This window comes from Dermochelys coriacea, chromosome 20 (assembly GCF_009764565.3).
Source record: "Dermochelys coriacea isolate rDerCor1 chromosome 20, rDerCor1.pri.v4, whole genome shotgun sequence".
Taxonomy (NCBI): Eukaryota; Metazoa; Chordata; order Testudines; family Dermochelyidae; genus Dermochelys; species Dermochelys coriacea.
The window spans coordinates 14047737-14072624 of NC_050087.2; the positions used below are offsets into that span (position 1 = coordinate 14047737).

General features: G+C 58.2%; 1 protein-coding gene across 1 annotated transcript in view; it reads left to right on the forward strand.

Moving 5' to 3' along the window:
- The first annotated feature begins 4050 nt into the window (after positions 1-4050).
- ADGRE5 (adhesion G protein-coupled receptor E5) overlaps positions 4051-24888 on the forward strand; it is a 59860-nt gene continuing 39022 nt past the window's right edge. The window contains 5 exon segments of the mRNA XM_043506759.1: positions 4051-4298; positions 5716-5900; positions 10034-10218; positions 11830-11872; positions 13633-13801. Of these exon segments, the coding sequence (XP_043362694.1) occupies positions 4051-4298; positions 5716-5900; positions 10034-10218; positions 11830-11872; positions 13633-13801 (830 nt within the window).

A 24888-nucleotide genomic window follows, 5' to 3' on the forward strand; every position in this document is an offset into this window, starting at 1 on the left:
CAGACAGCTGCGGGGGGGATGGGTGGCTCTGGCCACAGGGAGGCCCCATCACTGTGGATGTGAAGGTGGAGAAAAGTGGCCCCAAGGGCGCATGGCCTCAGCCTGGTTCTTGTTTCCAGATGCCCACTGGGAGCTGGCAGCCTGGCAGCCCCTCAGCTCCCCCCCACCCCTGCGTTCTGGGATCCCCGTCTCTGTGGCCCTGGCAGATCCAGTGCCCCCACTATGCAGCCCATGGGGGCTGTTGAAAGGCAGTTGCCACCTCCACACACCCTGGAGCTGAGACACCCCCAAACTCCTTTCATACCAGGCTCAGGGCCCCATTCCCTGCCCTGGGGCTGTATCAGAACCAGCACCCCCGAGAGTGGCAGGGCCCGGTGTCCTATTCCCACCCCTGAGCCAGGCTGAATTTGATCATAGTGATTCGATTGGGGTGGGGGGGGAGGCTGGGAGTCAGGACTCCTGGGTTCTATCCCCAGCTCCGGGGAGGGGGAGATGAGACTATGCCAGCCCCCTGCAGACAGCAGCTACCTTGCACCAGAATCAGGCCTGGCTTGGAACTGGGAGACTCCCAGGGAATTGGAGGATGGGGGGTGTAGAGACTGCTCGGGGGGAGAGCTGTGTGTGAAAGGCCTTGGGGGTCTCCATCCCGCCTTTCCTCTGCCAGCCAGGAGATGGCAGCAAACCCTGGCGAGCAGGGCCAGCCCTGCCAGGGTGAGCCAGGAAGGGAGGGAGGGATCAAATACACCCCCAGCCCTGGGCACGGCCAGGCTAGCAGCCCCCCATGCTGCTCCTGTCTCCCCTGCCCCTGAGGCACCCGCGGGAGCAGCTGGCAGAAGCCAGGGTCCGGGGTGGGGAACTGGCCTGGCAGGATGAATGGGGAGAGGGTGGCAGGCCTGTATGTGCCGCATCGTTCTGTCCTTTGGGGGGGTCTATCCCCATTCTAACCACTAGACCTCCCGCCCCCCCACCTCCCCTCCATCCAGTGTGTCCTTGCCCCCCACCCCAACCAGCGGTTAGCGGGACCTGAGCAACCTCCCCAGAGCAGAGCAGAGCATGGCCCAGCATGGGGCTGTGGGGCTCAGCCCCCTGCTCAGCTTGGCTGCTGCACGGCTGCCTTTGGGACAGAGATTATCACCATGCTAACTTGGCACCAAACTGCGGGGGTGACTCCTTCAAACCGTTATCTTCCCTGGTTCGATGGGGGGCTCTTTGGGCAGGGACTGACTCTTGCTGTGGGTCTGCACGGCACAACGGGGGCCCTGATCTCGGTTGGGGTCTGCGCAGCGCCCAGCACAATGGGGCCCTAATCTCAGTTCTCATCTGCCCCCTGTCTGGAGAGACACAGCAGGGTTCTGGCTGTGTGGGATCCATTATGTTGCCCCCTAGTGACCAGGACCACTGTGCAGTTAAGAGACCTAATGCTGCAAGCTGCTGAGGGAGCTCTTCCGTAGCTCAGCTGGGGTGGGACCCGTCTCAGTCCCCCCTTGTGGTCTCCAGCTGGAGCTGTTATTTGTTTTCTTCATTTCCACACTGCTCTGTGTTGTTGCTGCACGGCTGTTCAGCAGCCCCTGCACCCCGCCCCAGAGGTGGCTGCATCCCAGCGCTGGGCGAGGGATCCCTGTATAAACAGCCCCCATGCTCCACCCCAGAGGCGGCTGCATCTCAGTGAGCTGAGAACGCATCCCTCTGTCAACAGCCAGAAGTGATCCCTAGGTGCCGCGGCAGCGCTGGAGCGTTCTGAATGTCCCGGCGAAGAGCTGACCCCAGGATAGCCCAGGCTGGGAGCAGCAGCTGTGGCCCATTGCCAGGCCAGCACTTCCGGTCCATGGGCCAGGCCCATGGTTGGGGTAACTCCGTGTCACACCCGTGCAGCTCACAGCTCTCTGGCCAGAACCCCGCCTGGGCCCTGCCGCATGGACCCTAATGGAGAGACAGCTGATTTCCACCAGCTGGAGACTTGGCCCCATTGACACCAGTTTCCACCAGCTGGGGCCCTGGCCCGCTGTCTGCCCCCATCCCCATAGGCCGAGCGCTGAACTTTGCTCCAAGATTGGCCACAATAAAACCAGCTGGCTCCTTGGATGGAAAAACGATTCCTGCTCTCAACCCCTTCCGCCCCCCACCATCACACCAGCCCATGGTCCCTGCATCTCTGCATTGACTTGCACAATATTTACTGGGGGGTGGGGGGGCCAGGGCCAGCTAGCCAGAGCGTCCCTGACAGCTGTATGCCTGCTGCACTCCACCCCCTGAGCTAAAGGAGTCGCTCCCTCAGCCATCAGCTTGAGTTGGCTGTTATCCGCCATAGGATGCAGGCACTATGCACTCCCATGTTACCTCAGTGCTGTGACCCCCGTTGGTCTCCAGCCATTTTGTCGCTGCTGCCTGGCCCCATTGTCAGCCACAAAAGAAGCATCATTGCAAGGTCAGACCCCTCTGTACCAACAGCCCTGACCCTCTGAGCTACAGGGAACTCGCTGTGGGCCATATAGGGCATATGGCACATAGGCGCCATTCTGACTCTGTCCAGAAGAAGGCAGACTCAAGCTCTCTCTCACATCTGCATCCGCTCGCTGAGATCCAGACCAGAAAATTCCCCACCGAGCTAAACAGCCCCCTGACACCTTCCAGCACCCCTCCTAAATTAAGAACAGCACTCGCACGTGCCAGCCAGCCCGGGGGGCAGGGTAGGAGTCAGGACTCCTGGGTCCTTTCTGCTGCTTTCTGATCTCCCCACCCCCCACCAGCGTCTTTCTCACGTTGCCACCCAGGCAGGCGAAATCGCCAACTCAGCAAAAGAAAAAAATAAACTTGGAGAGGAAAAAGCTCTTTTGGGTGAAGCTGGCGTGACACAGACGGGGTGGGAGCTGGGAAGGGTTGGGGAGGGGGCCGAGGAAAGGTAAGTGCCAAGCTGCCTGCTGGAGATGTTTGTCTCTCCTTCCACACGCACCTGCACCTTCCCCCTTCACTGCAAAAAGGGTTCTGGGGCCAGAGCCCCGGCTGGTGGCAATGGGCATTCCTGCATTGGAATCAATGGACCAGGCCAGATCCCCGGCTGGTGGCAATGGGCCAGATCCCCGGCTGGTGGCAATGGGCCAGATCCCTGCCTGGTGGCAATGGGCGTCGCTGCATTGGAATCAATGGGCCAGGCCAGATCCCCGGCTGGTGGCAATGGGCCAGATCCCTGCCTGGTGTCAATGGGTGTCCCTGCATTGGAATCAATGGGCCAGGCCAGATCCCCGGCTGGTGGCAATGGGCCAGATCCCTGCCTGGTGTCAATGGGCGTCCCTGCATTGGAATCAATGGGCCAGGCCAGAGCCCCAGCTGGTGGCAATGGGCCAGATCCCCGGCTGGTGGCAATGGGCGTTGCTGCGCTGCAGGGTGGGCTGGGGGGCACTTTAAGGGACGCCGCAGGTGTTGCTGGAAAGGCTGTTGGGGAGGAGATTGCGGGGGGACTCGTCTTGCTGAGTCCAAGTTAAACCAGATGCCCCAGTGGTGCTCGGGGCGCTGTGCTGTGGGGAGCAGGGCAGGGACTCAGAAGGGGGTGTCCCAGCATGGCACTAGGGGACGCTGTGCTGCGGGGAGCAGGGCAGGGTGAAGGTCTCCTCATTAACCCTTCACCTTCTGGATAAATCCACATGTGCTATGTCAATCCTGTTGTTTCTCTTGAGGGATATTTTCAGGGGCACCTGCCTGGCTTTGCACTGCCAGCCAGTTCCATTAAACCTGGACTGCAAATCAACAAGAGATTCTGCTTCACTCCCTGTCCTAGTATGTTGTACCATGTAGCTGTTAAACAGCTCCTGCGCCCCACCCCAGAGGCAGCTGCATCTCCGCACTGAGCAAAGGAGTCCTGTAAAAACAGCCCTCACACCCCACCCCAGAGACAGCTGCTTCTCAGCTCTGGGTGAGGGAGCCCCACACCCCAACCCAGAGCTGGCTGCATCTGAGCTCCAGGTGAGGGATTCCTGAATAAACAGCCCCTGCACCCACCCCAGAGACAGCTGCATCTCAGCACCGGCTGGACGATCCCAGTGATTATAGGGTTTAATGTACTTTGTGATTCTTCCTCACCACCCCCCTTCTGGCAGTGACTTGCACAGGCTGCAGGTCAGCAAGTTCACCACCCAGCCCCCGGTGCATCTGTCCCCGCAACGCCCCCCTCACCCCCAGCCTCCCACCGATGCCCCAGCCGGCAGCCGCAGCTTGGCTCCCGATGCCAGCTCAGCCTGCGACCTGAGCGGTGTCAGAGCTCCCTGGTTCGCTCTGCTCTGGGCGCAGGAGCTGGAGGGTGCAAGGCGAGCCGATGGTTGCTAGGTACGAGAGCTGGGATATGGGGATATCAGATAGGGGAAAGCAGCAGGATATGGGTTCTCAGGACTGTGTGCTGCCTTGGAGAGCGTGTAAAAACTATCAGTTCAGCACACAGCCACTGGAGCCCCGGAGCTCAGTGTAGGGCTCCGGGCCCCAGATCCCCCCAACACTGGAGCCGAATTCAGGTCTCTGGGTTCCATCCCTGCCCCCGGAGCTGAATTCAGGACTCTGGCCCCAGATCCCCCCACACACACCACCAGAGCTGAATTCAGGACTCTGGCCCCAGATCCCCCCAACACACACCACCAGGGCTGAATTTAGGGCTCCGGGCCCCAGATCCCTCCCCCCAGAGCGGAATTCAGGCTCTGGGCCCCAGATCCCTCCCTCCCTCCCCCCAGAGCTGACTTTAGGGTTCTGGGTCCAAGCTGCCACCTCCTCCCATGTGCCCAGGTCCTGCCACACAGGTCGCTCCCAGCACCGAGGGCTGCCTGCCCCCTGCTGCTCCAGTCTGTGCCGCTGCCAAGCAGGGGAAGCAGAGCTGGATGCGTGAAGGTTTCCCCCGTGGCTGGGGGTGCAGGAGAGTCCTGCAGCGGGGCGCGGGGGGGGGGGCAGGTACGTGGACAGCGAGCGAGCAGGGCCCTCCGCATCTGAACCGCCTGGGTTCAACTTCCCCACGGTGTGACCACACCAGATGCCCGTGTGCACGGCGGCAGCACCGGGAGGAAAGAGATAAGAGCACCAGGACCTCCGGGCTTCTGTGCAGCAGGGGGATCAGCTGGGTAGGCAGAGACGAGGGGAAGTGTCATGGGAAGGACACCTGGCACCAGCCTCCCGGGCAATCTGCCCGAGGAAGCCAGGAAAGCCCAGGTCAGCGCTTGGATGGGAGACCTCGGAGTACAGCAGGGATCAGGGCAGGGGTCACCAGGCAGCGCGCTCCCCTCACAGTCAGTGCTGGCCCAATGCCCCAGTTCAGCGCTAGGGGCGTGGGTGACTCCACAGAGGGCACTGGACTTGGCACTGCACTGTGGGATACTCCATCTCCCCAGGGAACTGCCATCTTCTTGTTCTCGTTTTATGAGACAGAGACAACAGAAGGTCCTGATCCCCCTTCTCTAGACCAGTCAGGAGTTCAAAGACTTTTATCGCACCCCTCCTTATCCGTCTCCTTTCTATGGTAAACTGGTATAAAGAGCTGCAGTGCCCCCACTCCGGAAGCAGCAGCATCTCTGTGCCAGGCAAGGGCACCCTGCATAAACAGCCGCTACGCCCTACCCCAGAGGTAGCTGCACTTCGGCGCCGGTTGATGCAATCCCAGTGCGATTTATAAACCATCCCAGTGGTCCCCAAACTTTTTACCTTGTGCCCCCCCTTATCCTTGTCTGCTCCCCCCCCCCGAGCCAGGAGCAGGGCCGCAGCTCCAGGAGGGGAGACACGGAGAGAGGTAGGGGGGCCGAGGCTGCGGCCACAGCTGGGGCAGGGACAGGAGCGGATCCCGGGCAGATCCCCGGGCGCAGGGCCAGCAGCCAGGACCTCGGGCGTGGGGCCGGCAGCCGATCCCTGGGCGCGGGGCCAGGAGCGGATCCCGGGTGCGGGGCCTGGAGCAGATCCCCAGGCATGGGGCCAGCAGCCAGTCCCGGGCACAGAGCTGAGAGCAGAGTTCCAGGCACGCGCACACACACACACACTTGGGGGAACAGGGGGGGTTCACACCCTGTAACTGCCTCCCCACACACATTTGGGGGGGCAGGGGGAGTTCCCACCCTGTAACTGCCCCACACACACACTTGGGGGAAACGGGGGGTTCACACACTGTAACTGGCCCTACACACACACACTTGAGGGGGGACAGGGGGAGTTCAAAATAACAAAAGACACACCCCGCCCCCGACCACAATCTCATCTTTTTTTTTTTACTAAAATCTCCTGATTTGGGGGGTTGTCTCACTTGATCTCCGGGCGCTGTTAATGATCCGCTCCCACCAAGAGCAGAGAGAGCCTGACCCACCTGGCCTCTAGGGGGAGCTGTTCGCTCAGTGACATTTAATATCTGATTATTATGAAGCCTTGGTGATTATTTCCCATTCACCCTGCTGTTGCAGGCCCCATGGAGGCACTGACATCAGGCTCAGGCTGATGTTCTCATGCTCTCTCACTTGCTCCCTCTGTCTCGTTCTCTCACTCTGGGTACAACTTCCTCAGCCGGTGCCGGCCTTATAAATGCTGCTATTTCCAGCCTGCCCTGCTTGTGCCCCGCCTTCCCGCACTGCGGCACTCATTGGCGCAGTGAGAAAACGGAACTGGCCCGGGCCACTGCGGGGGTATGTGGGTTTGAGGGAACAGGTTGTACTTCTAGGTTAAGTACAACGGTATAAACACACAGGCCACAAATGCAATTGTGTGACTACAACTGTGCAAGCATGCTGTACCTACAGCTGTGCAAACACAATCTGCTGCAAGTACAACTGGGCAATTTCAAGGTCTCGTGCAACCACCACGTAACAACAACCTTGCAGGCACAATCGGCTGCAAGTGCAGCTAGAACCAGGGAAGTACACTAGACCACAATTACAACTGGGTAACGATGGCCATGCAAGCACACAAGGCAGCAAGTACAATGGTGTAGCTGCACAAATGCTACACAACAGGTGCAACAGGTCCACTACAACTATACAAATGCACAATGCTGCAAGTGCAACGGTACAAAATGGTGCAGCTAAAACTGTACGAGCACGCAATGCTCCCAGTATAACGGTGCAACTACAACTGTGCAGAACGACACCGGAAGTAAAATTGCACAACTGTGCAAGCGCATTATACTACAAGTGCGACCACACTAGCACCATGCACTGAAAAGCATGCAAGCACCTTTATGCTGAAAGTGCAATTGTACTACAACCGGGCAAGCTCACAAGTATAACGACAGCCATGCAAGCACACCACAATGAAAGTGCAACTGTGCAAACACAATATGCTACCAGTGCAACCACACTAGGCTCCAAGGCCACTATGCAACTATAGATGTGCAAGCACAATACACGATACAACTGCGTAAGACCACTGCTGTGCAGTAGACTTCCTCGTGTCCAGTCCTTGTGCCCTGGCTGTGACTCTCTCGGCTGACCTATTAACAACAAGCAGGCTTGTGTCCACACAGCAGCCTTTTCCACCTGCCTTGTCCTTGCTGCCTGAGTTTGTCCCAGTGCATTCTGGGAAACTCTGGGCTGTGATTGAGAATTATTTGCTAGCTCAGGCCCAGTCCCCCTGCTCCAATGCAGATTTAAGTATTTCTGCAAAGCAGAACGGCTTCAAGAGGAGAGAGTAAGAACACCCCAGCTCTGAATATCCCGTAAGGTGCTTGTTTGGGAACCCTGTGCTGCATCAGGCAGAGCGGAGCTTAGAACCTGGGCCTCCCACATCCTGGAAGAGGCTCTGCCACTGGGATAAGCAGGGCACCCCCCATGATACTTTGTGCAGGACTCAATTTGGGCTGGAAACTGACTGGGAGGCAGATGGCAAATGAACAGAGCCCAGTGGTTCTTATTTTAGAAGATCGCCCAGTTTGCAAGCTACACTGGTGATTCTCTAAGGGTCTGAGGTGTGACGACCACACGGAGCATTGAGGAGACACAAACCTCCACCTTCCTTTCATCTACAGCCCATGGGCGGCTGGATTTCTGGGTGTGGGTTTGCCGTGGAGTCCCCGGGTGATGTTCTGGAACTACTCCCTACGAAGCCCGTCAGGACTCTGGGGGAGCCTCCTCTCTCTGAGCAGACTGGCTCCAGGGCAAGAAGCTTACACAGCTTCCACCTTCCTGGGTCTGACCTCGGAGCATTCAGCATCCCCTGCCCCTCCGTGCTCTTCCCCCAGCAAGTCCGCACCGGCGAGGCTCCTGGGGAAGCCAGGGGACCCTGCACCCCAACTCCGCAGTCAGACGTGACTCTCAGCCAGCCAGTAAAACAGAAGGTTTATTAAGACGACAGGAACATGGTCTAACACAGAGCTTGTAGGTGCAGAGAACAGGACCCCTCAGTCAGGTCCGTCTTGGGGGGCAGGGAGCCCAGAGGCCCATCTGGGCCTCCCTCTGTTTCCCCAACCAGCTCCAAACTGAAACTCTCCAGCCCCTCCTCTGGCCTTTGTCTCTTTCCTGGGTCAGGTGGCCCCATGATCTCTTTGTTCTCCAACACCTTCAGTTGGCACCTTTGCAGAGGAGGGGCCCAGGCCATCAGTTGCCTGGAGACAGGGTGTCGGCCATTCTCTGTGCAGACAGCATCACACTGGCCCTCTAGGGCTCTGCAACAATCACACACTCTTATCCCACCACCTAGATACTTAAGAACTGCCTAGGGGAAACTGAGGCACCCACACAGTATTCAGAGAAAACATTAAGAACATTCCCACTTCATCACAGGGTTTGTACAACACCTACCACAGTGCGTATGCTGTAAAGCCAGATGAGACAAGTGTGACCATCCATCTGACCGCCTGCATAACACAGGCCCTAGGACTTCCCCCGCTTAATTCCTGTGGGAACAGGAGCAGATCTACTAGAAAAACATCCAGCCTTGATTTAAAAATAGCCAGCGATGGAGAATCCACCATGGCCCTTGGTAAATTGTTCCAATGCTTTGTTCCCCACACTGTTAGAAATCTGTGTCTTATTTCCAGTCTGAATGTGTCTAGTTTCAACTTCCAGCTTTGCCCGATTGATGAGCACATGGTCAATATTTTGTTCCCCATGACGGTACTTATAGACTGTGATCAAGTTGTGCTTTAACCTTCTCTTTTTGGGGCTCTGGGTTTTTTGCCCAGCCCTGGGAAAGGAGGTCTAGTGGTTAGAGCAGGAGGGCTCTGGGAATCAGGACACCTGGGTTCCATTCCCAGTGCTGGGAGGGGAGGGGGTCTAGTGGTTAGGGCATGAGAGGGCTGTGAGGCAGAACTATTAGACCCCACTCCTCTCCCAGAACTGGTCCATGACTGGCGTTTCTACATGTACAGTATTCAAGATAAATAATCCATGCAGTTACCTCGATCTGAAATGGCCCCATTTGAGTATGTCAGGGATGCACTCTGGTCCCCTGTATGTTGAAACTGTCACAGCTGCCTGTAGTGATAAGGACTCAAAAAACAGAGAAATCATAAATAAACCCTTCCCCATGTAGTACAGATCTTCCCCCGGATAAAGCAAATATTAAATATACAGCACTGGCTATTTTTGGCCTCTCGGCCTGGGCTGTCCCGTGCTGTGTTGGTTATTCAAACACGATGGAAGTGCAGGGTGGGGGCTAGGCGACCGGTTTATTTAATAAAACAAACTCTTCTCTTCCAGCCGCACAAAGGAGCAGACAGGGCTGGAGCCATCCCTGCATCTTGCTGGGGAATAAGGGGACAGGACAATGGGCTGATCAAAGGGATGATTTGGATTGGGGTCTAGAGGTTAGAGCAGAGGGGCTAGGAGTCAGGACTCCTGGGTTCTATTATGACCCCATTCTCCTTCCAGAGCTGGAAATAGAACCCAGGAGTCCTGACCCCCAGCACACCATCCCACCACCCTTCTAACCCAGCCGACCCCTTATTTCATTTGCACCAGAAAAGTAGAAGATGCTGGAAAAAATTAGACCCAGTCCAGGCGGGTAAATAGATCCAATTTGTGGCTCTGATTTCCTAAGACTGCATCCCCCCGCCCCCTTTGTGGGATGTCCTGTTTCCCCTGCCCCCCAGTTCCGGGGCAGGAGCTGGCCATGCCGCACAGACACGGGTGGAGCACGGGTGCCAGAGGAAGGAGCCGGCCCATGTTCCAGCACAATAGTGCCGTCGCCCAGAGTCAGTGCCAGGGCGTCCGAGTGCCTGCACTGCGGCCGGCTCAGGCAAACCACTTCCCCCTGAACAACAGCAAGAGCCCGAGAGTGAGGAGGGGCCCTGGTTTGTCGGCGGTTTCACTTCTCCTGCTCCTGACTTTTCCTGCCCGTTGTTCAGCTTGGGAGTCGGTGCATACGCTTCCTTATGGCAAAGCAGCTGATATCCCATGAGAGCCAGGGCACATGTGCATCTGCATCCCCAGCCTGGCGCCAGGGGGCACTGTGCTGTTGGGGGTGCTGCCCCCAATGCCCTGTCTGTGCCCTATCCCCATACACACCCCAGCCTGGCACCAAGGGGTGCTGTGCTGCTGGGAGTGCTACCCCAATGCCCTGTCTGTGCCCGTCCCCCTATATACCCCAGCCTGGCACCAGGGGGCGCTGTGCTGCTGGGGGTGTTACCCCCAATGCCCTGTCTGTGCCCTGTCCCCCTACACACCCCAGGCTGGCACCAGGGGGCGCTGTGCTGCTGGGGGTGCTGCCCCCACTGCCCTGATCACATCCCCTCTCCTCTGTAGTCACTGGGGGCCCATCTCAGGATCAGGCCCATGGGCCTAGCTGCAGCATTTGGAGCTCGTCTCTCATTACTCGGCCTCTCTCGCTCCAGCGAAGCATGAACCCCTGGGGCCAGGGCTGGTTTGTGGTTTGATTGCCTGGTTCCAGAGCAGCAGGGTCAGCGCCAATTCCCACCCCCCACACTCCCCGGAATCCAGGCCAGCCATGGAAACTGATCCCCTTGGCATGAAACTGTCCATGGAAAAACCCCGGGGCCAACTGGGGCAGGAGAGGGTTTGAGGAACCCCACAGAATGACAATCGCAGTCAGGAAGCCTGCCCCCGACTGGACACGGGGACCAGGGCTCCCAGCCTCTAACCTCACCCTGGGGAAAGCTCTGCTGCTGGGGCATGACCCCCAATACCATGGGGAGAGGGTTGGGGGGTTGGGGGAGCACAGGAGATGGGGTGTATTTGAGCTGTTGGTGGGGGGGGTCAGACTACACTTGTGGGGGTACAAGGGGTTGCGGTGTATTGATGGGGGTTGGGTTGTGCCAGAGCTGCCCAGCACTACAGAATATATTGGGGGGGTCTGTGACCTGCAGACCCCCGCTATTCCAGCCCTGTCCCCCAACTTTGCTGATGCCCCTCAGTCCTGACTCACAGGCCCCTGTCATCCCAGCCTGGAGCCCCACAGCTAGACGTTCTCCCCACCCCTATCCCCCCAGCTGATCTCACCCACCGGTTCCTGTTTCTGCTGGGGCAATGTTTCCATGAGGTCTCTGGTGCCTGCCCAAGGGATGGCCAGAATATCCCCGCAGTGACACAATCCCCAGGGCTCCAGCCATGGAGCCTCAGCAGCCTGACCTGAACCACCCCCCACATGCCAAAGGGCATGACCCTGCCAAGCAGGAGGCAGCCTGTGGGGTGAGAGCAGGCTGGGGGTCAGGACTCCTGAGTTCTAGTCTCACCTTGAGGAGGGAAGTGGACTCTAGTGGTTAGAGCAGGGGCGTCTTGGCATCAGGACTCATGGGTTCTATTCCCTTCTTTACCATCTCTCTCTCCTCATGAAGAGCATGACATTGGACGGCCGCATTGCCCCGTATCAATATCGCAGCCCTTTCCAAACCCTGTGAAGCTCTTGTCTTCCCCCACTCTCCTGTGGCAGGGAGTTCCCCAGGTTAACAACACAAGGCTGAAGGGATTTACAGGTAACGGTGGGGGTGAGTGCAGGTCGTGAGCTCCCAGCCAAGCACAGATCTGCCGCAGGGCCTTTCTGCACTGTGGGGCTGTTCCTGGGACTTGGATGGGCTTTGGATCTGGCTCCAGCTGGGCTGGAATGTTGGCAGCTCTTCAGCTGTTGCACCCCCGGCTGCCCCGACCCTGCTAATCTGGGCTCCGCACCATGCTGGGGCTGCATTCCAGGAGGCATGAGGGGTGACAACAGTGGTGTGGGGGGGGCAGCACAGACAGGGGCAGTGGCGGCACGGGGTGGAGATAAGCTTGGGGTTGGGGGCCGGGCTGGTATGGGCCCTGCTGGGTGTCACGGAGTCCCCGGGCGATGCTCTGGAATTGCTCCCCATGAAGCCAGGCAGGACTCTGGGGAAGTCTCCTTTCTGGGAGCAGCCTGTCTTCAGGACACACAGCTCACACAACTTCCACCTTCCTGGGTCTGAGCTCGGGGCATTCAGCATCCTCTGCCCCTCTGTGTGCTTCCCACAGCGAGTCCACTCAGGCGGGCTCCGGGGGAAGCCAGAGGGTCCTGCCCCCCAACTCTGCAGTCAGACGTGACTCTCAGCCAGCCAGTAAAACAGAAGGTTTATTGGACGACAGGAACATGGTCTAACACAGAGCTTGTAGGTGCAGAGAACAGGACCCCTCAGCTGGGTCCATTTTGGGGGGCAGTGAGCCAGACAACCCCATCTGCACTTCACTCCTCGTCCCCAGCCAGACCCAAACTGAAACTCTCTCCAGACCCTCCTCCTCCGGGCCAGGAGGTCTCCGGATTCCTTTGTTCTCCATCCCTTTAGCTCTCACCTTGCAGGGGGGAAGGCCCAGGCCATCAGCTGCCAGGAAACAGGGTGTCGGCCATTCTCTGTGTCCAGACCCCCATACACACCTGCCCTCTAGGGCTCTGCAATGATCATACACCCTTATCCCACCTCCTAGATACTTAAGAACTGCCTAGGGGAAACTGAGGAATCCCCACACTATTCAGAGGAAACATTAATAACAGTCCCACTTCGTCACACTGGGTCATTCCTGGGGCCATCTCAGGGGATGCGTCCAGGGCAGGGGTGTCTCTGGTCGAAAGAAGGGTCCCCTGGGCCTGGGGAGTTGAGAGCAGTGTCTGTGGTGTATCAGATTGGATCGGACCAACAGTCGTTGGTCTGCAACGCAGATATCTCCATATACACCAGACCCCTCCCTCCCAGCCAACCTCCCTCAATGTCCTACACTCCCCTCCATCCACTCACCCACCCCACCCCGCCTTCCCCACCTCCCTCCAGCCACACCCCTGCCCCCTCCGTCAGTCTATCCAGCCCCAGCCCACGCACATCCATCCAGCCCCTGCGCCATCCCGTCTCCAGGTCTCCCCCGTTGCTAACCCCAGGAAGGGGGGCTCCTCTGCCCCCCAGTCTGCACCTCGGGACTTGGGCAGACCCCCGCTGTAGCAGCCCCCGGAGCACCCCAATTGGCCAATGTGGCTGTCTGGTCGGGGGCAGCTGTGTAAACGGGAACCGAATCCATGCCCCGCCCCCTCGAGCCCCCCTGGGATGGGGGCTCAGCCCAGACCCGGGTCTGTCATGTAGTGGGAGCCCCTGGTTAAAATATTGCCCACACCTGCCTGTCAGCTGGCCCCCTTTTCTGACACACTCCCCCACCCCCGCCTCCCCACACACAGCCCTCCCCCGATCCCGCTCTCCTCCCGCCAAGGCTCCCCCCCACCCCGCCGGATCTCCAACCCCAGCAGAGAATAACTCCCCCGCCGCCGCAGGCTTCCTGGGCGGGGCCCCCCGCCCCCATATAGCCGGCCCTGCGCTTGGGGGCGCTGCCCTCTGGCTGCAGCTCGGTGCGCGCCGCTCGCTGGACTCCCTCGCCCCACGGCATGGCCCCGGCTCGCCGCCTGCTGACCCTCGGTGAGCCCCCGATCCCGGCCCCGGCTCCACCAGGTGCTCGGGCCGGTCTGCTGCTTCCCGGGCGCGTTTCCGAGCTCCCCGCGTGTAAATCCCGGGGGAGTGACTCCGGTGTCGCTCCGCCGTGGCTGCCAGCGGGCTCCGGCCCCCGGTAGAGCTGGGATCTGCGCGGGCTGGGCTCCGAGTCCAGGGGCCAGAGCGGAGCTGGTGCCCGTGGGGCATGGGCCCGATTCTGACGCCACTGACTGTGGTGTAAATCCACGGGGGCGGATCCCCAGTTGGTGTATTTTGCTGCATGGTCTCCCGGGGAGTGAGGCTAATTTACACCCGCTGCCTTTACAGTGTTGTGAGTAAAAAGAAAAGGAGGACTTGTGGCACCTTAGAGACTAACAAATTTATTAGAGCATAAGCTTTCGTGAGCTACAGCCCACTTCATCGGATGCATTTGGTGGTGAGTGTGAGCGAGTGAGGGCAGGATCTGGCCCAGCCCGTGCCGGCTGGGGCTGATTCTCCCCTCCCGCTGCTGGAAAGCTGAAGCAACTGGGCCCGATTCTGCTCCCACAAGTTTTGCCCTTGTGTGACTCCTGTGGAGTGACTCCTGGATCCCGTGCTGGTGTAAATGGGAGCAGGAGACTTGTCTCTGGCGGGAGGCGGGGCAGGGATCTGCTGGGCTGCCCAGGGCAATAGAGGATTGTGCTGTATGTCCGGCTCGTCTCTGACACCCTAGGGAGCAGCGTGTTACTGGGGGGACGGTGTCACAGGGTCTCCCATTCTGGCTCGTATTCTAGAGAGAGATGATCCTCCTTTGACAGAGAGGCCAGCTGGTTTATCCAGGCTCCTGGCAAAATGGTGCTGGGAAGTGAACCCAGGAGTCCTGGCTTCTAACCGCCCTGCTCTAACCCACCAGCCCCCACTCCCCTCTCACTGCTGGGAATAGAACCCAGGTGTCCTGACAACCAGGCCCCTTCTCCCCCCAGCTCTAACTACTAGACCCTGTTCCCTCAGACTACAGAAGCAGGGTTTGTAAACTGATTTTCCGGGGTGTGTCAGCTGGCTTTACACCAGGAGTGGAGAGGCACAGGGACCAGGTTTGAAAGCCCTTTGAGGACCCCTTTCGGGTCCCTTTTGGGGTGATCAGGCTTTGCACTTCCCCCAGGGCTGGAATCGTTGGGTATGAGGTATCAGAGCGGGGGTAGGGGTGCTGGTGTTGTCTGTGGGCTGCCCCCCGAACCCTCAGATGAGTCCCAAGTGGTTAATGACAGTGCTGAAGGCTGGATGCAGTTGCCTGCATGTGTCCTGGCTCTGCCCCTCTCTGAGCCTGATCCTGCCCCCATTGGAGACAAAGCCAGGTCTACCCCTTGCCTGTAGTGTCAGCGCATCCCAGGTGAAGGTGCCCCAAATGCCTCCCCTCCCTTCCCAGCTGTTCTGGTCACGGGTGGTTCGTCCTGGGTCCAGTCAGCTCCCTCTCCAAGCTTCATCCAGACTTGATCTGATCGTTGGGGGCAGGGGAAGTTCCAGGGTCACCTTCCCCACACGCACTGGCTACTGATGCATCCGCAGTCGCATCCCCTTTGGGCTGTGGGTGGTGCTGGAGTGTGGGATCCACCTCGGAGCTGGGAGTTGCAGCATCAGGAGCTGGGTGCCTGGTGTCCTGGGGTTCAGAGGAGGCTGGATGGGGAGGGGGTGGCTTGGAATACAGGTTGAGGTACTTTGCTTTGGGGTCTTCGAAGTCTTCGGCTTCCGTATGAGGAGAGATTAATAAGGCTGGGACTTTTCAGCTTGGAAAAGAGGTGACTAAGGGGGACATGACTGAGGTCTATAAAATCATGACTGGGGTGGAGAAAGTAGATAAGGCAGTGTTGTTTACTGCTTCTTATAACACAAGAACTAGGGGTCACGCAATGAAATTAATAGGCAGCAGGTTGAAAACAAACAAAAGGAAGTATTTCTTCACACAACACACAATCACCTGTGGAACTCCATGCCAGAGGATGTTGTGAAGGCCAAGACCATAACAGGGTTAAAAAAAGAACTGGATAAATTCATGGAGGACAGGACCATCAATGGCTATTAGCCAGGATGGGCAGGGATGGTGTCCCTTGAGGTTGTTTGCCAGAAGCTGGGAATGAGCGACAGGGGATGGAGCACGTGATGATACCCTGTTCTGTTCATTCCCTCTGGGGCACTTGGCACTGGCCACTGTCGGCAGACAGGACACTGGGCTAGATGGACCTTGCTCTAACCCAGTCGGGCTGTTCTTAAGCCTTTCACTTATAGGAGCATTTGCCTGGCTTTAGACGCCATCAGGGCAAAAAGCAAGCCTAGGATTCCTGGGTTCTATCCCCACAGTGGGAGGGGAGCGGGGTCTAATGGCTAGAGCAGAGGAGGCTGGGGGCCCGGACTGTGGGGAGGGGTGTTGGTCAAGAGTTCTTGTCTAAGTGGCTGGCTGTACAAAGGGCTGGATCCTGTTGGGTGTTCAGTGCCCCGCCCCTCCGTGCGTCTTATGTCCCGGGGCGGGGGGAGTGCCCCGCTTGTGACGCCAGCAGAGAAGCATCGTTTTCAGAAATATTTCTGTCCATGTTGTGCCAAGTGATTAATAAAATGAAGCATTCCTTGCCCTACTTGGCCCTGCCAGTCCAGCTGCCCTCTGGGGAAGGAGGAAGGGAGAGGAAGACATCAGTGCTGCCCCTGGGTTTGTGCCCACCCACCTTTCCAGAGCTTTGGGGGGATCCGGTTTTCAATCCAGATTTAGGCTCCTGAAATGAGAAGCCTGACTGACAAAGGGGCTGCGATTTGTAGGCAGGCAGCGCCGTCGAGTCGAAAGAGTGTCGGTGTGGGAGTCAGAACACCTGGGTTCTTTCCACCGATTTGGCAAGTCGCTTCCCTGCTCTGTCAGTTTCCCCACTTGCCTTTTGTCAGTTGAGACTGGGAGCCCCTTTGGGGCAGGGGCTGTCTCTCGCTGTGGGTCTGTGCAGCCCTTGGCACGATAGGGCCTCCATTTTTTTCAGGGCTGGTAGTCGTTGCCGTAATTCACTTAATAACAAGCATTCCCGGATCTTGCAGAATCTGGGCATAACCAGCCAGCTAGGCCAGCTATTTTAGGAGCCTTGATGTGGATTTAGGTGCCAGATTTTAGGTGCCCAAGTTTGGCACGTGGGTCCCCAGCTGGGGGCTGGATCCTGCACTGCATGTTCCAACTAAGCTCCGGTTGGTGGCAGGCACTGTCCTGCTGGTGTGATGGGCTCAGGGTTGGATCCAGGAGTAGTTTGAGCTCCTGTATCCGCTGTTATCTTTGATGCCTCCCTCCTTAGATCTGTGTGGCACAGCCTTGCTAGCAGCTGCTATGTGGCACAGGTGCCTGAGTGGTTCAGGGGCTACACTGGCATGGGGAAAATCCAGGTTCAATTCTCAGCTCTGGCACTGAATCGCTCTGTGACTCAGTTTCCACAGCAGTAAAATGGGGTGAATGGTTCTTCATTTGCCTTGTCTTTTTGGGTCATATTGGCTCTCGAATCGATGCTGAGGTTGGTACAATGGGGCCTTGGTGCCACAGCAGTATGGCTAATAAATACAAGCTGTGGCTTGTGTCTGTGATGGTAGGATTGGTGCCAGCCAGTTGTTTGATCAGTGACTTTGTTTTTGCATTTGATTTCCTGGTTTCATAAAGTCTGGGGTGGGGGAGATAATGTGGAGCAAAGAGCCAGGGGGGCTGCGAGCCAGGACTCCTGGGTTCTTTTCCTGGATCTGGAAGGGGAGTGGGGTCTAGTGGTTAGAGAAGGGAGCTGGGAGCCAGGACTCCTGGGTTCTAGTCTGTGACGCAGCAGGGAGTGGGGAGTGTTGACCTGAGAATGTGGCAGGGCAGTTTCACTGGGGATGGGAGATCTGAGAGCCTGTCCCCTGAGCCAGGAGGGGAGCGGGGAGGTAACACCTCTGCCCAGGAAACTGGACAAAGGCTGCAGGAGAGAGCCAGCGGGGGGGGGGGGGGGGGGAGGGGGTGTGTGGTTTCAGTTGGTGCTGGGTGGTGGAATGCAGAGAACCCCAGGGCTGGGGTCTAAGCTCCCTGCTCCCCAGAAGGACTTAACTGAGGGGTTCTGGTGGTACCCCCAAGCTCTGTTTTAGACCGTGTTCCTATTGTCCAATAAACCTTCCATTTTACTGGCTGGCTGAGAGTCACGGTGAATCCCAGGAAGAGGGGTGCAGGGCCCCGGACTCCCCCACACGCCGTGACATATTCCCAGCTGCCATTTGCTCTGAGACAGTGGCTGAGCTGTCGCTCAGTGCCTCAGTTTCCCCACCTGTAAAATGGGGCTGGCGGCAGCGCCTGTCTCAGCAGGTGGATCCATGCGGGCTGTGAATGCCCGTGTAGCGCTTTAGGGCTGGCCTGTCTCCTCTTTGGCAGGGGCCATCTTTCTGGTACAATGGGGACCCAGTCCAGGCTAAGTGCTACCATAATACACTTAATACTAACTCCAGCCTTGCTGGCACGTGGGTGCCCTCAAAAATCGAGACAAGCCCTTGAAAATCATGAGTGACTTGAAAAAGATAGGTTTCAGAGTAGCAGCTGTGTTAGTCTGTATTCGCAAAAAGAAAAGGAGGACTTGTGGCACCTTAGAGACTAACAAATTTATTAGAGCATAAGCTTTCGTGAGCTACAGCTCACTTCATCGGATGCTGTAACTCACGAAAGCTTATGCTCTAATAAATTTGTTAGTCTCTAAGGTGCCACAAGTACTCCTTTTCTTTTTGAAAAAGATAGTGAGATCGCAACTTTGGGTTCCTTGCGGTCTCGTAGCCCTCTGGGGGGTGTCACATTTCTGAGCTCCACTCTGTCATCAGAAGAGTTCGAAACTTGCTTTTAATGAGAGCCCAGATCCTCACAATCCCAGGAGTCCAGGAGTTGGAGCTTTCAGGAAAGCAACAACTGTCACAAGGCCGGTGGTAAAATTGCAAGTGTCGGCAGCGCCATGATGCCCTTTCTCTCCTGTTTCGGGACCAGGAGCTTTGGGGGAAATGGCTGGCTGGGGTCAGGGTGGGATTGGTTGTATCTCCAGGGGTTGGGGAGGAGGCTGTGGGTTGCCTCATATCTTGGGGGTGGGGGGAGTTGGTGGATGAGTTAACCTGGCGGGGGGGAGGCGGGCACTGTTTTGCTGGGTGAGGCGTTGCACGGCTAATTTCGAAATCAAGAGCAGAACGGAAAGGCGGGTGATGAGTTGAGGGGAAATAGTGAGAGGTCTGGGAAAATGACAGGTCTCGTAACCTCTCCTCCTCCCACCAAAAACCCCTCGCCTTGCACCAGGGCTTGCACCTGGGCGGCTGTGAGCATGAGCCAGCGTGGGGGGGGTGTTTTAAATTCTTGATTCTTTAAAATTGATGACACAAGCAGCAGATCAGTGATGGATTGGGCCCACCTGGGGGAACCAGGCCCCGGTTGTGAGATGCAGGGGCTGGGCAGAAATGCAGATACAGTATCAGGGGCACTTCTCCGGATCTCTGCACAGTTACTCAGTAGCAGCGAGATGCTGAGGTGATAGCGATTCCTGGAAACTATCCAGGGCAGAGGAAAGCACAGGGGGGCCAGAACCCTGGCTGGTGTGAATCAGCCTCTTTCCATTGAGCTCAATAGGGCTAGGCCAGTTTACACCAGCTAGGGACTCCTGGGTTCTAGCCCCAGCTCAGGGAGGGCAGTGGGATGTAGTGGTTACAGCAGGGGGGCTGGGAGCCAGGGCTCCTGGATCTAGCCCCAGCTCTGGGAGGGCAGTGGGATGTAGTGGTTACCGCAGGGGGGCTGGGAGCCAGGACTCATGGATCTAGCCCCAGCTCTGGGAGGGCAGTGGGGTGTAGTGGTTACTGCAGGGGGGCTGGGAGCCAGGACTCATGGATCTAGCCCCAGCTCTGGGAGGGCAGTGTGGTGTAGTGGTTAGCGCAGGGGATGCTGGGAGCCAGGGCTCCTGGATCTAACCTCAGCTCTGGGAGGGCAATGTGGTGTAGTGGTTAGCGCAGGGGATGCTGGGAGCCAGGGCTCCTGGATCTAACCTCAGCTCTGGGAGGGCAATGTGGTGTAGTGGTTAGCGCAGGGGATGCTGGGAGCCAGGGCTCCTGGATCTAACCTCAGCTCTGGGAGGGCAATGTGGTGTAGTGGTTAGCGCAGGGGATGCTGGGAGCCAGGGCTCCTGGATCTAGCTCCTGAATCTCAGCTCTGGGAGGGCAATGTGGTGTAGTGATTAGCACAGGGCTCCCAGTGCAGGGCCATGGTTTGAAGCAGCAGCAATACTGGGCTCCTGAGGGCAGCAGAGACAGGGGAAAGAGCAGCACATTTCCTGCCTCTTTAGAGGAGCAGGGACTTTCCAGGGGCAGCCGCGGGGGCGGGGAGGGAGGGGGCGCTGCTGCCTCCCCCGCCTAGGCCAGGTGCATGGAGGGGGCACTCGGCATCTGCTCGGCTGGGAACGCCGGGCCGGGGGCGACACTGCTCGGTGTACGGCTGGGAATGTGGGACCAGTGGGGAAGTTGTTGCCTCCCAGGGGCCAGCATTCCCAGGAGGGAGGGGCAGGGGATTGCCGACGGGGGACGACGGGGACGGGGTGTTCCCTGGGTAGGAAGACACGTGGCTTTCACTCTGCGTCACCTGCCCAGCTCAGGGGTTCCCACCCTGACCCTCCTGAGAGTGGTGGGGCTGCTCCAGAGCTCCCGTGTCCCAGGCAAACAGCACCTTGCGGGGCCCTTTGCCAGCCTGTGCGCTGCACATGTGTGGGCAGGTGGTTGGAGGAGTGGGGGCTGGAAGCTGACTCCTGGGTTCTATCCCCAGCTTGGGGAGGGGGCTGGGGGTGAAAGTGCGACCCAATCAGTCTGAGGTAAATGGCTGCTCTGGGGGAGGAGGTTACACCAGGGCCAGGATCTGGCTGAGTGAGGAGATGAAAGACGTTTCTCCCTTACACAGGTGTTACTCCATTGAGGCCAGATTCCAGCTGGTGTAAACTGGCCGTTGCTCCTTGGGAGTCAACGGAGCCGGATCCCGTAGCTCCCATCGACTTCAATGCACTTACCCTGATTCCAGCAGCTGAGGATCTACCCCAGAGCCCGCTCTGTCCCGTGTGCTCTAACCCTGCTCTCAGAGGCCGGGGCTCTGCCCTCCTGGCCGTCCCAGGGCTGAGGTCACTGGGGCACAAAGCTCCAGTCTCAGTAACCGCTGGGCACTGACCCTGCTGTGAACGTTTCTCCTGGTGACTAATGGGGCCCGGTCAGGAAGCGAATCGCACAGGCCAGCGCTCCCAGAACGCTGCGGCTCTGACTCCAATCCGCCCCCAGTGTCTCCGCTTGGCCCCATTCCACAATGGAGCCCTCGCTCCCTGCCCCTGTCTCCTCTGCCCCCAGCTGGGGCTATTTTCTGCCTCCAGCTGCCTTCTTTATTTCAGGGGCCTGAGTATTAATAGGAGACCGGGGTGGATTTGGTCAGCCGGCATCTAGCTCTGCCCACGTGTTTAGCGCCTGCACTCTGCTTGGTGGGAAGGAAAGCGTGGGCGGGGGAGGTCTCCATTGTTATCAGTGGGAGCCCAGCTCTCAAAAATCCAGCCCGATCCTCCTCTTATTGCCCCCCTATATAAATCCAGAGTCACTCCAGTTATGCCAGTGGTTTCACACTGTTCTACTAACCAGTGTCTGGTTTGGATATCACGCTCTTATTACTTAGATTACAGAAACTCAGAGACCTCACCCAAGATTGGAGGCCCCTGTTGTCATCGGTGCTGCACAGACCCTGCCCAAGATATAGGGGTCCCTATTGTGGTGGGCACTGCACAGACACCTAAGAGAGAGAGCCCCTGCCTTGAAGAGCTCGCAATCTACATTGATAACGTGTTGGAGGAGAAACTGAGGCACAGAGGGGGAAAGTGACTTGCCCAAGGTCACCCAACAAGCCAGTGGCAGAGGTGGGACTAGACCCTAGGTATCCTGACTCCTAGTCTTGTGGCTGAGCTGCTAGGCCATGCTGCCTCCAGCCATTATGCCCTGATGTTACTAGTTACTCTAGATTCCCTCTGGTGTAGCCGAGATCAGAGTCTGGCCCCCTAAATTGGAATGGCTCCTCCCTATGTTCCAAGGGTTAAAAATGAGACAATGGGGTCAGGCCCCCAGCAGATGTAAAGTGACCCCACTGCTCCAATGGAGTGATGCTGATTGATGCCAGCTGGGAACCTGGCCCATTGACCCCAGCTGCGCTACGGCTGACGGACCCCGGCTGGGCTCTGGACTGGTGCTGCACAGATGCAGATCTTCACCTTTCCAGGGGACACCTGCAGTCTAGTTGAATTCAAAAGCTGCCTTTCAGCTCCCCCTCCTCCGCCCCCCCCAGCCAAATGTAGTGGATTTACAACTGCAATGTGTCACCCAGTTCATGTGTTTTTTCCTCTCCGCTGTTGCTGAGTGACAGATCCACACACACACTGAGGAGACTGACAGGGGTTTTGACAAGACCTCTGAATAAGGAACAGGTTGGGGCCGGAGGGCGGGGAGAGGGCCGAGGAACGGACAGGATGCAAAGTTCTGGCAAAGGTACCAAGAGGCAGATTTGTAAAAGGTTTCGGGGCCAATTTCCCCAGCAGCCCAGACACCCCCTCCCCCCCCATCTTTGGATCTCATTGGACAATCCAGCTCTAAGGGCTTGTCTTCCCTAGTGAGTTAAGAGGAGACACAGCTCCCTCTAACTCAAGCCCTGTCCACACCCTAACACCTAGTGGTTAGAGCAGAGGGGGCTGGGAGTCAGGACTCCTAGGTTCTGTCACCAGCTCTGGAGGGGAGTGGGGGCTAGCAGGTTAGCAGAGGGTGGGGCCGGGAGTCTGGACTCCTGGGTTGTAACCCCAGCTCTGACATGCCCGCTGAGTGACCTGCCTGCTCATGTGGGCCTCAGTTTCCTCACGTGTGAAATGGGGATAATGATTTTGTTGCTCCTTGAGTGGAGTGCCCTTGAAAAGGGACTAAGGATGTCAAATGCGCCGGGCAAGGCTCCCTGGAGAATGGCTGGAGACATGGAAATGTCTGTCAGGGGCACCCAGGACGTGGTGCTGGGGAAATCCCCTGCTCTGCCCCCTGGGAAACCAGGCTACCTGCTTGGCTCCCCTGTTTGTCTTGCAGCTCTGGTCCATCCGTCTGTCTGTCTAACCTGTACTGTGTAACGGCTACATCAGCATTTCTCAAATGCGGCTGCCATGGCCAGATGCTACCACCAGTGGATTTTTTTATGGCCACAGCAACCTCCAAAGCAGAGACTGGGGGGGGGGCAAAGCAGCAGCCCCTCCCTGCAGTGCCCAGCTGAACAGCTGTTCCCGAGGGCAGCGCCCCTGGAGACACGTGGGGCCCGCGTGCATGGCGCGGAGGCGGCCCTCCACAGTGGGGGCAGCGGCTGCGTCCAGTCGCCGGGACTCTCCCCTGAGCAGCTCCCACCCACCCAGCCGGGACTCCGCAGGGGGCTGGTGAGTTCCCAACCCACCTTCCCTGGGGCGGGGACAAAGATGGGCTTATCGGAAGGGCCACCAGCAGGAGTTGGTGGCCGCACTCTGAGGTGAGAAACCCTGGGATAGAGGCCCCACCCAGTATAGGGCCCCCCAACTCCATTAGGCTGGGTGCTGCACAGACCTGACCTGAAATCAGGGTCCCCTATTTTGCCGGGCACTGGGCAGACGTGCAGTGGGCTCTGAGTCACTTTAGAAATATGCTTGTGCTAAAGAGCTCGCAGTCTAATTGGACATGGGGCAGAAAGGGAAACTGAGGCACAGAGCGGGGCCGTGATTTGCCCAAGGTCACCCAGCAGGCCAGTGACAAGAGTCGGGGAATGGAACCCTGGCGTCCTGACTTCCCGTCCTGGACCCCAGCCAACTCTGCCATATTAGTGCCATTCTTCCCAGTTCCCTGTCGAGCTGAGAGCCCCCTCCCCCCCAGTGTATAGCTCTATAGGAATTTCCTGACCTAGCCCGGCTTGTAAAGTGATTGCTAACAAAGACAATGGTGATGGCTCCAGAGAGCCCAGGCCTCCTCCTCCCCCAGCTCCATGTGACACGGGGCCAAAGTGCAGGATGAAGAAAGGAATTAGTGATGGTTAGAGGCCTGCAGCCCGCTCTGGAAAGGCCCTGGCTGTCCGGGAGGGTGGGCTGTGAGCGAGGGGGAATCTGACTGAACCACGGGCAAAGCGGCACCATGTCATCGCTGGACCCACATCCAGTCACTCGCTGAAGCCCTGGGCAACGTCTGAACCAGTCTGATCCCTTGCCTGGCCTCTGGGTGTCCTCGCACACCCGAGCACTAGCACCCGGGTCCCTCGTGCCAATTTCCGGCCCTGGGTGTCCTTGCACACCTGGGCACTAGCATCAGGGCCCCTCACACCAATCCCCAGCCCCTGGGTGTCCTCACACACCAGGATCCCTCGTGCCAATTTCTGGCCCTTGGTGTCCTCGCACACCTGGGCACTAGCGCCAGGGTCCCTCACAACAGCAGCCACAGTGCCAGGCTCCCGAGTGGGACAGGCTCTGTGCTCAGCATTTGTACCTGGGATGACCTCAGCTAGCCTTGTTAGCAACCTGCCCCACTGCAGCCCCTAACAGCTCAAGGTTTTCGACACTGCTTGAGTCATGCCCTTCAGAAAAGTGGGGGGAAGTAGCCAGGAGATAAGTGGCCTCTTGAAAAGGGAACCGATAAATCCCTAGTTACCACCTGGATGTTTTCACAACAGAGTCGGCCTTGGCACTTCCCCCAGATCCCACTGTCTCATTCTGTGGGAGTCTGTGGGGCCAGCCCCCCAGCTGGGGTGACAACCTTGCTTCATTGGCATAGCAAACTACTGCCCCCGCCCCACTCCTTTCTCCCCCTGCCCGCACCCCGCCACTCTGCTTCAGGCCTGGGTGTTGGGTCTCTAGGTGCAGTCCGTCTTTGGCCTTTCTACTGAGACTGGGTCAGGTCACTTCCTCTCTTGCATTAGGTGTATTATGGTACTGGCTATAGATCCCTGACTGAAGTGGGGCGGCCCATGCGCCGGGTGCTGCACAGACCCTGCCAGTGCTCAGGGCTCTGCTGTGCCAGGTGCGACACCCCGAAGAGCGAGTCAAAGG